Genomic DNA, 14,893 nt, shown 5'->3' on the forward strand with positions numbered 1-14,893 from the left:
AGCTAGCTCCACTATTACTCTGGAACAGCTAGCTCCTCTATCTAAAGGGCTCAGCTAGCTCCTCTATTACTCTGGACCAGCTAGCTCCTCTATCTAAAGGGCTCAGCTAGCTCCTCTATTACTCTGGAATCTAAATCCTGTTTCTCTGGGTCACTTACAGTAGCTCCAATATCTAGAGGGTTTAGCTAGCTCCTCTATTACTCTGGATCAGCTAGCTCATCTATTACTCTGGAACAGCTAGCTCTATCTAATGAGCTCAGCTAGCTCCTCTATTACTGTGGAACAGCTAGCTCCTCTATCTAAAGGGCTCAGCTAGCTCCTCTATTACTCTGGAACAGCTAGCTCCTCTATCTAAAGGGCTCAGCTAGCTCCTCTGTTACTCAGGAACAGCTAGCTCCTCTATCTAAAGGGCTCAGCTAGCTCCTCTATTGCTCTGGAACAGCTAGCTCCTCTATCTAATGGGCTCAGCTAGCTCCTCTATTACTCTGGAACAGCTAGCTCCTCTATCTAAAGGGCTCAACTAGCTCCTCTGTTACTCGGGAACAGCTAGCTCCTCTATCTAAAGGGCTCAGTTAGCTCCTCTATTACTCTGGAATCTAAATCCTGTTTCTCTGGGTCACTTACAGTAGCTCCAATATCTTGAGGGTTTAGCTAGCTCCTCTATTACTCTGGATCAGCTAGCTCCTCTATTACTCTGGAACAGCTAGCTCCTCTATCTAATGAGCTCAGCTAGCTCCTCTATTACTGTGGAACAGCTAGCTCCGCTATCTAAAGGGCTCAGCTAGCTCCTCTATTACTCTGGAACAGCTAGCTCCTCTATCTAATGAGCTCAGCTAGCTCCTCTATTACTGTGGAACAGCTAGCTCCTCTATCTAAAGGGCTCAGCTAGCTCCACTATTACTCTGGAACAACTAGCTCCTCTATCTAAATGGCTCAGCTAGCTCCTCTATTACTCTGGTACAGCTAGCTCCTCTATCTAAAGGGCTCAGCTAGCTCCTCTGTTACTCGGGAACAGCTAGCTCCTCTATCTAATGGGCTCAACTAGCTCCTCTGTTACTCGGGAACAGCTAGCTCCTCTATCTAAAGGGCTCAGTTAGCTCCTCTATTACTCTGGAATCTAAATCCTGTTTCTCTGGGTCACTTACAGTAGCTCCAATATCTTGAGGGTTTAGCTAGCTCCTCTATTACTCTGGATCAGCTAGCTCCTCTATTACTCTGGAACAGCTAGCTCCTCTATCTAATGAGCTCAGCTAGCTCCTCTATTACTGTGGAACAGCTAGCTCCGCTATCTAAAGGGCTCAGCTAGCTCCTTTATTACTCTGGAACAGCTAGCTCCTCTATCTAATGAGCTCAGCTAGCTCCTCTATTACTGTGGAACAGCTAGCTCCTCTATCTAAAGGGCTCAGCTAGCTCCACTATTACTCTGGAACAACTAGCTCCTCTATCTAAAGGGCTCAGCTAGCTCCTCTATTACTCTGGTACAGCTAGCTCCTCTATCTAAAGGGCTCAGCTAGCTCCTCTGTTACTCGGGAACAGCTAGCTCCTCTATCTAATGGGCTCAGCTAGCTCCTCTGTTACTCGGAAACAGCTAGCTCCTCTATCTAATGGGCTCAGCTAGCTCCTCTATTATTTATCTGGATTAGTTAGCTTGCCTATCTAATGGACTCAGCTGCTGTAACTCCTTTATATCTAACAGCATTAGCTAGCTCCCTGATCTAATTTGATTAGCTAGCTCCTGTATTTCTCTGGATCAGCTGACACCTCTACCTACTGGGCTCAGCTAGTTCTCCTATTTCTCTGGAACAGCTAGCTCTTCTGTTCCTCTAAATTAGCTAACTTCACCTTTATAACGTGCTCAGCTAAAACCTCCAGTGCCTAATGGGGACAATATTCTCCTCTATTTCTCTGGTTCAGCTAGCTCCTCTGTTTTGCTACATCATTTAACGATTTTGCTAGCTCATCTGTCTAAAGAAATTCAGGTAACTCCACAATATCACAGAATCAGCTAGCTCCTCGACATCAATGGGTCAGCAAATGAACTTATTTTGCAGTGTAAAGGAATGGCATTCGGTAGCGATTGCCCTCGCCATTTAGAAGAGTTCCCAGCCCATACTCACCACAGTATTATGAGCCATTAGCTGCAAGATGCTAGGAGTGACCCGACTCCAGAACTCTAGAGCTGTAAGGATGGCGGTGAAGCAGAACTCATTCTGGTTCTGCATAGTGGGCGCGATGGCTGCCTGCTCACAGTACACAGTCCACAGCTGGGCAAAAATGAAGGCGTGGAAGAGGGAACACATATGAAGCACCGAGGTCTGTGGGACATAATTTAGGAGTTCAGACAGTGACAATTCAACAGGCAATATATGACGCTGTATATATAAATAAGCCATAAAAACAACATTTACAGGAATATTATATTTAATGACAAACCTTAATCATTACTATTGGCAATGCCATGCTTGGGCAACTTATTATATAGGCAGCTATAACAGTATTATTGTATGACTTTTTTTTTTTTTGCATTTGAAATTGCATATGTTACCTTTGATTGTTCGGGGAAACCAATAAGGATTACAATGAGGTGATCGGCCACATGTGAGCCAGCGTCTAGAGGAATTGGCATACATGGGGAGGGGGAGTTTAAGCAGATCACGCCATGAGTGAGGGACCCCAGCAGAAGCCATGACAGCAGGCGGATGTGAGTCACACATTCGATAAACTCTTTAGGGCTGATAAAAAATAAGCAGAGAATACAAAATAAAAAAATAATCCTTAAATAATCAATTGGCATATTTACTGTGAAATCCCAATTTTCCATCCCGTTTTTCCATTTTCCATGGAGTTTACACTTGTTTGAGTGCAGCTGTCCAGCATTGCAGTTCTCATTTACTACTGCAAAAGTTCCAAAATACTGTACATACCTCATACACATCTGTATATGTTTATTCTGATTAGGATGAATTACATTTTTTCAAGTAAATTAATTTATTTCACTGTACAGATGATGGATATTTTTTTTATCATGGAATTTCCAACAAGTGTAGACATTTGAGATACTTGGTAAAATTAAGCCCAGATTCAGAGGTGGACGCAGTTTAGATTCAGTCGCAACTATACAATGTATTGTGGTCAGCCATGCGCCTAACCTGCACTGCACACGTGCCACGATAGTCTTGCGTTGGAGCGCAGCATTTGCTTGACTGACTACAGGTGTTTGGGGGGCAGTGACGGGCTGAGCGTATAAAACGCTGGTGTGTCGCCGGCTTTTTGGGGGTGTGCCATAGCCAACGACTGCGTCTTCGGACGCAGATTCACTGGCCTTGTCAGCTTGGTTGTGAGGGACATTCTGAGCAACTGTAGGGTTGCCAGATGTCTGATGGTCTAAGTGATGTTTGCTATGTTCAACCAACGTTGCATTTTTGGACGCATGCAGAGGATCTGAGAAGCCGGCAGTGGGCATCTCATTAAAGACGGCATCTGCAGAATTTGCATGTGTTCTCAGACCTGCAGCGACAGAAGACGCAGCACAGACCTGGACTGCATCCACCTCTGAAATATGCCCACTGTTCCAACACAATATACCACTATGGTATTTAGGCATTTCCTTAGTTTTATATGCTCCCGGGTTTTTACACCAATTTTTCCTGGTTCCTTTAGCAAAATGGTAGTTTGACTGTATTGCAGTGTTCAATTTATATTTGGCCAATAATTGTTTTGGGTTATAGATGAAATACTATTAATGGTTTAAGTTCTGCCCAATGTCATGGACTGCTATGACAACTACAGTCATGTGACACACACTGTAGTGAGCAGCGGGACTTTGGAACACCCCTCTGACTCTGTGTACTGTAAAATATGTAAAATATATATATATTCAATCCATTATGTGTTATCTATCTAGGCAGTGTTGTGGTCTGGTTTCTAATCTGGTGGTTAAGAGAACACTGGAACAGTGTCTTAATATACAGTACACTTGTACATTAAGCACAATTCTTGAAAAACCAATTAAACACTAGTGCCAACACTTAGGGATGATGGACTTTGGCCCTCATTCAGAGGCGGTCGCAAGAAGCTATCGCTCTCTCTGAATGAGGGCGGTCGCTTCTTTTTTTTAGTGCGGCCTCCTGGTCGCTAGCTAAGCTATGGTTGATGGTCGCGATGGTCAAGACCATTGCGACCATCGAGGCTTGCGACGAAACCCTAAGGTTGGGTCTCGGCAACCGCAAGCCCCATGGAGCTTCCTGCTCTGATCGAGCAGGAAGCTCCCCACTGACATCACTGTTGATGTCAATGCGGCCGCCCACAAAACGACAGGCGTTCGCTTGGGAACACCTCCGTTTGTGTAGCCACCCCCCCCACCACGCCTACAAAACGGGCCGAGCTGTCGATCAACATCGACAGCCCGCCCTTTTGTAGTGAGCTCCGGAGCGAGAGAGTTTCTGCGCATGCACAGTGCGGCCGCTGCGCGTGCGCAGGGCCTTAACATCGACCCGGTTGCGAGCGCTCAGCGCTTGCGACTGGGTCTGAATGAGGTCCTTTGTGCCTCATGCCTCAGTCATAAGTTCTTGTGAATTCATATACAAAATGTCTGCCTCCGTTGTGGTTGGTACATTGCATTGCTTACATGAGGATGCAGAGACGTTGACTGAGGTGAAATACTTTGTGCTGCTGTTAACATTCAAAAGTTCTGATTGGCTACCATTTGCTATGCTATATAATTCTGCAGGAGTCCTTAACCTAGTCTAGGTTCAGGAATCCTGCAGAATTCACTTTTCTAAAATAGGACACAAATCCATAAAAAACTTGAAATTTCAGCATATTCTGGAACACTTTTAAGCTGCCACATTTGGGGAGGGGTTTGGTTTTGGAAGATCTCTCACAATACACATTGTCTATAATATTTTAGTTTGGGATATGAAGGGCAGGGTGAGAAATTCCATAGTCCATCATAAGAACTAACAGTTAAAGGTTGACCTCTGTATTGGGTCATAGATACATTTGGTGGACATCATTCCATCTTATTTTTGTGCCCTTACCCCTGTTGCATGGCTGAAGGTGGGTGGTACAGCCACGGTAGATATCGAATGACAGCTTTATTGTCTCTGTGGTTCCCTCGTGTTATCTCCATAGAAGCAATCTGAGCGAGACCAACTTTAAGGTGGCCACCGAACGTGTCCTCATGCAAGGGTTGGGAGCAGGTCTTCATGTGGCTCTACAGGAGAAGGGAAACAGACCCATCACACACAAAGTGGAGATACCAGCTACTTAATGGGCTACCTATGGGCTGGTGTTTTCTGTAGTACTTACCTTCAACTTGGTTAATGTATGCATATCAGCAATGAAGTCCAAGAGTTCCCCAATATATTGTCGGGTACACTCCATAGCTGCTGTACCACACTAGGAAACAGCAAACACACCATAGGTCATCCCTGTTCTAAAATATTATAGCAACTGGCATACATCTGTATTGTTTTTATTAACATTTAATGTAGAGCTTATACTTTAAAGAACTTTTAAAGATCATTCACATATCTTGGACATTGCAGTTGAACTAAATGAGACTTATTACAATTATTATCCTTTATTTATATGGCGACAAAAGGGGACTGCAGCGTCATACAAAGTACAAAAACACAAACAGTATGGACAGAAAACACAAGACGAAAGTGACATACAATACAGGACATTGCAGAATATGGACATTTTGTATAAACATTGTTGCAACAGCAGTTAGAAAACTCAAATAGGAAGCAGGGTGGCAGAACCCAAAGGTTGGGTACCAGGGTAGGCTGTGGGGAGGGTGTGGTGGTAGAAGCATATGAGGATAAGAGGACCCTGCTCGTTAGAGCTTACAGACTAAAGGAGGGGCAGACAGACAGTGGAGAGACAGTGAGCAAGGGGCAGTGAGCTAGGATGAGATCTGGAAGGCTTTGATGATGTAGTGGGTCTTGAGAGCACATTTGAAATTTTGTAGAGAGGTGGAGAGTCTGATAGGGAAAGGGAGAGAGTTCCAGAGGTGAGGAGTAGCACAATGTAAATGAAGGTGAGGGGAGGTGACAGGCAGATACAGGAGGGAATATGGCTTGGTAGTGGGGTAGAATATTTTCCATTCATGTTGTAGTGGACTGTATTGCCCACTGCTGCCCACTGACATGACTAATACCCATCAAAGCCTAAAATAAGTGAACAGATTGTAGACACTTTGTGATGTGGAGCATAAACGTGACATTTGCAGAGGAGCCTCCAAAAACATGACTTTAATAAGGCACCTGTGCGCACCACTTACTCACTGACACTGTAACCCACTACCCAGTAAAGTAGAGGATTAGTATAAAAATAATCTTTTGATTATCTCTGGCTACATGCCCAGACAAACCCACGAAGCATACATTCATGAACATACACCAGTTAGGAGGTGTATCTTTTGAACCCAGGGCAGGTACAAGTATTCAAGGATGATGCGACTTTTTACAAACCAGGCACACATGTGACACACGTAGATGTGGTGCAAGTCGTGCTGCATACAGCTCTATGCAATGGCTAATATATGCACTTTTTCAAGGCATGGTTCTTTGGGGCAAAGTTCACCTGACTTGGTTCCAACTCTTTATCAGTCAAATAGTCTATTAGAAGTGCTGGGGCAACCACAGGTTCAAATCATTTTGAAATGTGTTGTGTTTAGAGTAAGAAATTTTGCGCGGACCACTTAAGTGGCGAAACGCGTAAAATTCATCACCTGAAAGCGGATTGAAGCAAATATTCCACAGAATAATTTTGATTTCTCTTGCCAAGTTATAGCTGGCAATTTGAAAAAAGTGGCTCCTTTTTTTTGGGTCGTTTGTGTGCCTAGCAACAGAACCCTCACTACTGCTTAGTGTTAGCGGTGGGTAAAGACTAAAGGAAGCCCTATTGATAAGAGCCGGTGAATCATTGTGGGCCATCTCTCCCAGTCACAAATGAAAACTGGTGTCCATTATACCTATGTATGTTCCAGAATATTGCTTTCCACCCACACAAAGTCCATACCTAACCACAATACATGATGACTGCTCAGGTGACTGGCAGTGTGAGAGATGTAGTTGCCCTTCATTCAAAGACATCTATTTTAAATTTGTCATTTTAAAAAGTCATTACAATGAAAGCTAAGGGCTAGGGCTTGTTTTGCACCAAAATTAAAATCCTATTATAGCCTTAACAACAAACCCTAAGTCGACCCTCAATGGACAGAAGATACTCATTTTTTAAAAAGCACTGCAATGCTATCCTGGTTTAAACCCCTAACCCTCAATCTAAACTTGATCAGCTGATTCTGAGTCACATGCAAAATGTCTGTAGTATCTGTCCAACTAATGTGGGTGCTCGCGCCTGTGCAAGAAGAAACCCGCACAGTCCATTGACTCAGAATTGCACAGAGCTTTTTTTATACACACCCACAACACTCCGACAAATTTCGGGTGGTAACGTGTTATCACATTGTCACCACCCAGTTCCTGGTCACAACACCATATTTCACAGAGAGACAGATCTGGCCAAGTTAGAGTGAAAACAAAAAAAATAAAATGATAGAATTCCAGGAATAAAATTTAGGACTGCAATGGGAACAAATAACCTCTAGTTATGCAACACCTATTATTTTTGAAAACATCATAGAAGCTTTCAGAACAAAATGAATGGTAGTCCGCCTGTAACTTTGTATTACAAATTTAAACCTATTTAACCACTTAACGGACTATTTGTTCTGGCAAAACCGTTCAGAAAACGCCAGATCCCCAGGAGAGTCCGGGGAGTCAGAGGAGATCATTCTGCACGTGTGTATAATGGATTTCCTCTTCAAAAACACAGTGGGGTAGAGCAGTCGCACATTGTCAGCTAAAGCACAGTTGGCTGCGTTGGCTTCCCATGCGACCACGTCAGTTAAGTGGTTAAAGTATCGATGCAAGTCTACAACAAGGACTTTCAATATTACATGTTTCCAGATTCTCCCATTATTTTGCTTTCATGAAATGATCCTGAGTATACTGTATCGAGACTATCGTCCATACCTGAATATACACTGTTAGTCCTACGTGACACGAGCTTTTGTTCTAGAATCTAACTGACGATTACATAATAATGCCGGTTACGTAATGAGTTAATAAAGATTCCGTATTTATGTTTCCAATGAGTGAAGATGACTTGTGACAGCATTCCCCCTCCCCTGCCTTCCCCGCTAATAAATCTGCAGCAGCTATTTCTCGTTTTGATAAGCAGCGTCAGGCTCATAAATTCTAAGAGCGCACTGGCACCAGCTAGTCTCAGTGTACAGGCATCCAGCTTTTTTTTTTTTTAAGAGAGATTAAATATGTCAAGCATTTGTCATGGGTTAGGAACATGAGCATAATAAATTGAGAGATTATCCTTTTAGTGTAACAAAGAATGTTACTGGCACGGCTAATATGGTTTCTCATTTTTCCAGAGAAACATCACACCTAACTTATTAAATTCATGAGAAAATTCACACAGATAGAGGGAAATGGTAGGAATAATAGGAATAAAACATACAAGTGATGCTAATATCTTCTGTCTGTGTGTCTGCCACTCCCCTTTAGACTGTAAGCTCTCACGAGCAGGCCCCTCTTCCCTCATGTGTATTTCCGTCTTTCACTTATACAATCATCTTCTCCCCACTGCCTAAAACAACACCAAACCTTTGGTATTGGCTGTTCTCTGCTTATTTGGGTCTTATGGCTATTGCTGTGCCAATGTTTATAAACCTTCTCCATGTTCTGTATTGTTTTGTGTTGTACAGCACTTTTTTCTTGTTTTGTTTATACTGTTTCTCTTTATGTACTTTGTAAAGCGATGCATACCCCTTGCGGCGCCATATAAATAAAGAATAATAATATGTAGGCACAATTCCACTATTTTCTTCCATATTTGCATACTTTCAGTATATTTGCCAGATGAATTGGTATGGCACTATGGAACATATGCATTCTATTTAGATTAATTATAGCATGTGGACTGTACACTGCTCTCCCCTCCCCACTGTATGCACATACTGGGACAGGTTTCGAGGTATACATTAAAATATGACCTTTGCATACACACAAAAAACACTTACAATATGTCTCAGAAACTGTATATTTAAATCTAGCTTTTAGAGACTGTAGACTATAGTGCAAAAGGTGTCCGAAGCTGTTATCAAATCAAAAACGTATACCAGTCCTGTGGGATGCACAAATGCCCTATATAATAATGTTACTATTAAATGTGTATTGATATCCCTTTAAACACAGACATGTAATGTGAATTTGTAGTCACTTTTAAGGTCTTGCTCTCCATTTAGAATTTTAAGGCCCATCCTAAACTGCACAAATTACAGTGAACAAAGAATTTTGCGTCCAATAGAATTTGTTTTTCTTTCCACTTAGCATTCGTTCCTAATGCCTGTGGCTCCAGTATGCAAATGAGAAGGAAGAGACAGACTCAGAGGTTTTCTAGTAGAGTAAAAATGACTCCTGTCACTATGCATTGAGGAGTCACTAGTAAAGGCTACAACACGGGGATATATTTCCAAAAGTGCCGGTTTTTAGAAGTGGAGATGTTGCCCTTAGCAACCAATCAGATTCTATTTAACATCTATCTAGCACCTTCTAGAAGATAATAGCTAAACTTAGATTAGTTTCTATGGACAACATGTCCACTTCTAACATGTCACTTTAGTAAATGTACCTCTATGCCTCATTTGCTTTTAGCACCTCTTTTTCTACAAAAAAAAAATCTTTATATGATTTTATTTTTAAAAAGAAATATGGTTTTATATGCAAATGGCAAAAGCATCCTGGCATTATAATAAATGCAATTTAGTTGAGTAATTATTTAATCAAGTATTATGCAAGTACGGTTCACTTTATTGACTTTCTTAAGAATAACATAAATGTAATTAATTGCACAGACATATATCATCTGTCCAATGAAAGCATTAGGGTTTTACTTGTCATGCTGAATAATAGATCACTGGCAATGAAACAGTTAAGCCGTTTTGGCAGGACTTAAATCCCAGTCTCATATGCAGACTTCTATTTTGTCTTATGTTAATGCAAATCTTCATTGTGCTGAACTGTACCTTGCTGTCTCTCAGATTGCTATGCCTGTCATTTTCCTGACAGCAACACAAACCGCAGAGTGAGGTGGCTGGCAGAGGAGTCCAGGGCTTTCTGCCTTGTTGCCAGCAATGGAATCATAGAACGTAGTGATATCTGTAATCCTCTAGATGTGTACCCGGCTGCTTATACAAAATAATTGCTCCTGGCATAAAGACTACTGAGCTGGGTGTACTACTGAGTCGTGTAAGCCGAGGTTGGATGATTTCTCTTTCACAAATTGTCCTCCTTTATCTGTATATTATATTTATTGGGCAGAACTGCCTCCATCATTTCTAAGGCAGGGAAAACATCAATCAGCCCGATCCAAAGTCTATCAGTGGATCAGACCCATGATTGCATTGTGTATGGCCGCCACCGGTCAGTGATGAGACATCGGGCGTGAAAGATCTTCCAGCACACCCGAGTGTCCGATAATTGGTCGGCCACATCTAGCAGCCAACTACTCGACATTTCCCCTGCTCCATCACAGGGGAGGAATGGGGAAACATTTCATCCCCAAGGGAGAACGCATATATATCGTGGCCATACACCGAGTAATATCCAGGGCCGTAACCAGGGAACTGCGACCGGTGCCGTCTCTCAGAGGGCAGGGCCCTGTGGGCGGCATCATCGCTGGCTCACTGCTCTTGCTTCTTGCAGGATCTTCAAATGGCACCCTGCAGCCAGGATCACTGCTGCAATGCTGCCAGAGTGTCCTTTAGATGCTCCATACAGGGTGTGCAGCAAATCAGGAAGCGTGCTCATGCTCTTGTCGGTGACGTCAGTCTGACAGACATTTTATCTGCTGACAATGTATGCCCAGCTGATAATTACAGATAATCTGATTATTATATATTATTACTTTCAAAGATCTGATGTGTAGTGTTCTGTTCTAGTGGCTTGACAGACATATTATCCTATAGGGCTTCCCATATTTATATGCTAGCAATATCGCTTGAACATAAATATGGCATCTAGGTGCAACATTTGCACTAAATTATAACATCCAATCAGAAAACTGCTTTCATTAGAGGTCATTTCTCATAAGAAGCAAATTTTTGCACCTCTGAAAAACCCTGCCACCTAGGTCCAGAGATGCACTTCCCCATAAATAGGTGTATTTGTGCAAACGTAACGTCACAAAACAGCACTGTCATTGCACTTTTCCACAAAAATGACTAATGAAACTTCTTATAATTGTCTTGACATGTTAACTATGTCTTAGTGACACTGTTTTGGAGTAATGATGCATATACACGGGATGATTGTCAACGATAACGATATCGTTGAACGGTCTCCCGGGTGTGCTGGATGATCGATATCGATCATCCAGCACACCACTAACCCACCAAGGATGGCTAACAATTGCAGGTCCCTATAGTAACCTGGTCGATATCGACCAAGTTGTCCTGCATGCTCGGGCGATATCTTTATCGTCCATACATGCCAGTGCATCGCAGGCTTTTGGTGGGTTTGAGGCACCGAAAAATGCACGATATGACTGATAACGATATGATCGATATCATTATCGTTCATATCGTGCATTTTAATAGTACCGTGTGTACGCACCTTAAATGTTGCTTCCAGTAAAGTAAAAAAAATTGAAAAAATATTCTAGTTCATTTATATTTTCAACTATTATGTAGATCAAAGCAAAAAAAAATAAAAAATTGAAAGAATTGTAAACTTCATTAGGAGTAGCACACAGCACATTGATGAAGTCCATCCATCTTGGAAAGTAACAGCGTTAACGAAGGAAATAATTAATTTTGCATGTAAAAAAAATATTTTGTCAATTAATTCCCCCAAACATTTTTTAGTTAAATATCTTAGTAATTTGGCCATGACTATTATTAATGTCATTATTATAGCTTTTGAAGGTGCAACAGTACTCCACAGCACAGTAGGTGAGAACAGGACATACATGAACAAAATAATTGGAGATGTGAAAACAAAAGGTACTGGAGCATAGGCAAACGCAGGGAGGGGGGGGGGGTTCTGTCTGCCTGGAAACCCCCTCCCGAGCCCACACCATGACCACAATAGAAATAGTAATATAATAGATTGTTACTAGTGCTGCATGTTATTCTCAGTATCACAAATGAAATAATTAGCACCACCTGTGGATCTTTTAAAATGTATCAGCCACTAATAAATAACCTGTGCACCAACTAGGAGATCTGGAAAACATGCACTGTTAGGGATGTGCTGCTATAGAGCCCAATATGTATATATATGTCCAGGGCAGTGCTAAGTTATACTGCTGCTCCTCTAGGCTCCCGGACTTGCTCCAATAGTCTGGAATGGTGCCCACATCTAGAATAAATACATTCAGCTCAGGCAGTAGCAGATTTACCGCTATGCAACATAGGCACCCGCTTAGGGCCCTGCAGGTCTGTATTATTGAGGTCATTTTTGCTTTTGTTGGGCTTGTTGGATATTTTCAAGCCCCGGTAGGCTGTCAGCGCATTGAGATAGCTGCGGGGTGCCATCTCCAATGTATGTCGCTCTGTCTCCTCTCCTACTGCTGTCTCCAGTTCTCTCTACTGCTGGCAGCATGTCACCCATCACGTCACACGCACAGAGAGAGGAGCTGAGAGGCTCTCAGCTCCTCTCTCTGTGCGTGTGACGTGACAGGTCACATGCAGGAGAGGAGACAGAGCGGTATTTGCTGGAGCAGGCACCCGGCAGCTGTAGAAGAAGGTGAGGTGAGCTGCCGCTGACCAGAGAGGATAGAAGATTTGAAGGTGAGGTGCACCTGCCACTGTATTTACTGTTCACACTCACCAACAATAATCTGCTAAAATCGGGGTGGAGGTCAGTGGACTTGAGGACTGCGGAGGGATGAGGGATCTCACCCTGACTGGACTCGAGGACTACCTGCCTGCTGCAATCGGGGAGTGTATGGGGTGCTGTTAAATTAAGAAGACCACCATCATAGTGGGGGTTATGTGCATCCTGTTTTCAGCTGCACTCTACCATTAGTGCAAACACAAGGAGAGGTTCTGTAGTGAGGACCCGTAATCATATGTGACCCGAGGCTACATTATAATCAACAAACTATACTGAGCTGCTGTATACTCTGACTTTTAGATCAAATATAACTATGTTGATGCATATACTTCTCTCATCCACTCCTAACTAACATGATCTAATACACAGCAGTACTGAGCATACAGTAGGTGACTATGGGCTCTATTTATTAACATTTTGACTAAAATAAAGTGAAAAAAGGTGTTTTCACACCCTTTTCACATTATTTTAGTGTCACCTATAGTTATTACAGGGCAATTGGAGTAGAATTCGTAAAATTCTACTCCAACCCCTTTTAGTAATCAGATCGCATTTCCCATAATTGTAATGGGAAATGTGATCTGTCTGGTAGTTACTAAAAATAAATTGTGAAAAAAATACCTAGGGAGGCCCTGTGATAATAACGCCAGCTGGTGGCGCATGCGCTGGGTTAACGAATGTAACAGCGCATGCGCAGCACGGATTCCAGCTGCGGTAAGGTAGGTATAGGCAGGGAAAACTAGCTATTTCCTGAAAAACTGTCTTCGCAAAAATGACAGGTACCGGAATAGATAGTTATAGGGAGGAGGAATGATGAATTCCTCTGGCAATTAGGTATAACTCCATGCCAGTTCTAAACCTAATTACCTCCAGGGAAAGTTTAGTAATGATGAATAGGCCCCTCAGAGTGTTAACTCTGTGATACAGATTGCTATCAACACATACTTAGCACATATTTCTGATCTTCTGCCATCATCTATGCAGTTTCTTGATGGGGTGGGGGCAGGAGGTAAAACAATTATGTAAGGGGAATAAATCAGGAACAAAAAATAGTGTTATGGATTGTTTGAGGAAGGGGGGCCCCAAATCGGTGTTTGCTTAGGGCCCCATGAGGTCTAAATCCGCCTCTGAGCTCAGGCAGGAAAGCCCTACTGCTGCATTTAATGGCTAACTGTGATCGCTGGCTAATTCTACCCTCTTCATGGACTGGCCACACTCACTCTAAAATCAAGCATTTGGAAACCCCCCTCTAGATATATTGCGTTTGCCACTGCTGTAGGGAGGTTTTTACTAATTGGAAGAGGGTACATCTGACACCGGGCTGTGAAGGAGGAAGGGGGAGGAAGTGCATTGGACAGAGAAGCAGGTTGACGGTAGTATAGAGGCGACAGGAGTTAGAAGACTGGGAGGATATTAGAGTATGTCGCTTGGGAAATAAAACATCAGTACCACAAAGTGAGCACTTTTTTAGGTAGTGGGTCTGTTTGGTGAACCATGGTTGAGGTTTGGTTTGTCAAAGACTATGGGGGAAATGTATCAAACCTCGGAGAGAGATAAAGTACCAACCAATCAGCTCCTGTAATTTTTAAACACAGGCTGTAAAAATTACAGGTAGAAGGTGACTAGTTGGCAGGGCCATCTTAATGTATGGGCACTATGGGCAGATACCCAGGGCCCCACAATTCCAGGGGCCTTTAAGCAGGGTCGGGCTGGGGGGCATGTACATAGAGTGAGTGGCCGCTCACTCCATGCATAGGGAAGCCGGCTGAGAGGCAGGCAGAGAAAGATCCTCCTCGGCAGGTCTTCTTGTGCATTACACACAATCCAGAATCCTCACTCCCCGGCCGTCCTCCCCAGCCGCAGCGTCAGGCGGTGGGTTCAGGGCAGGCCGCCTGCTTTGTCACAGAAGAAGTAGTGGACGTTCGTCAGGCGTCAGCGATGTGGTCACTGCCACTGACATAATGTGCCAC

The 14,893-nt window shown here is 43.0% G+C and overlaps 1 protein-coding gene across 2 annotated transcripts in view; it reads right to left on the reverse strand.

Annotated features, from left to right (window-relative positions):
• UNC79 (unc-79 subunit of NALCN channel complex) overlaps nucleotides 1-14,893 on the reverse strand; it is a 245,715-nt gene that overhangs the window by 14,224 nt on the left and 216,598 nt on the right. For both annotated transcript variants that reach the window (XM_088464341.1, XM_088464340.1), the window contains 4 exons: nucleotides 5,311-5,400; nucleotides 5,040-5,215; nucleotides 2,546-2,732; nucleotides 2,118-2,315 (listed from right to left, as the gene is read on the reverse strand). In XM_088464341.1, the coding sequence (XP_088320467.1) occupies nucleotides 2,118-2,315; nucleotides 2,546-2,732; nucleotides 5,040-5,215; nucleotides 5,311-5,400 (651 nt within the window). The remainder of the gene's footprint in view (nucleotides 1-2,117; nucleotides 2,316-2,545; nucleotides 2,733-5,039; nucleotides 5,216-5,310; nucleotides 5,401-14,893) is intronic.

This window comes from Taudactylus pleione, unplaced genomic scaffold (genome assembly GCF_031769625.1).
Source record: "Taudactylus pleione unplaced genomic scaffold, aTauple2 ptg001661l, whole genome shotgun sequence".
NCBI classification, from domain to species: Eukaryota; Metazoa; Chordata; class Amphibia; order Anura; family Myobatrachidae; genus Taudactylus; species Taudactylus pleione.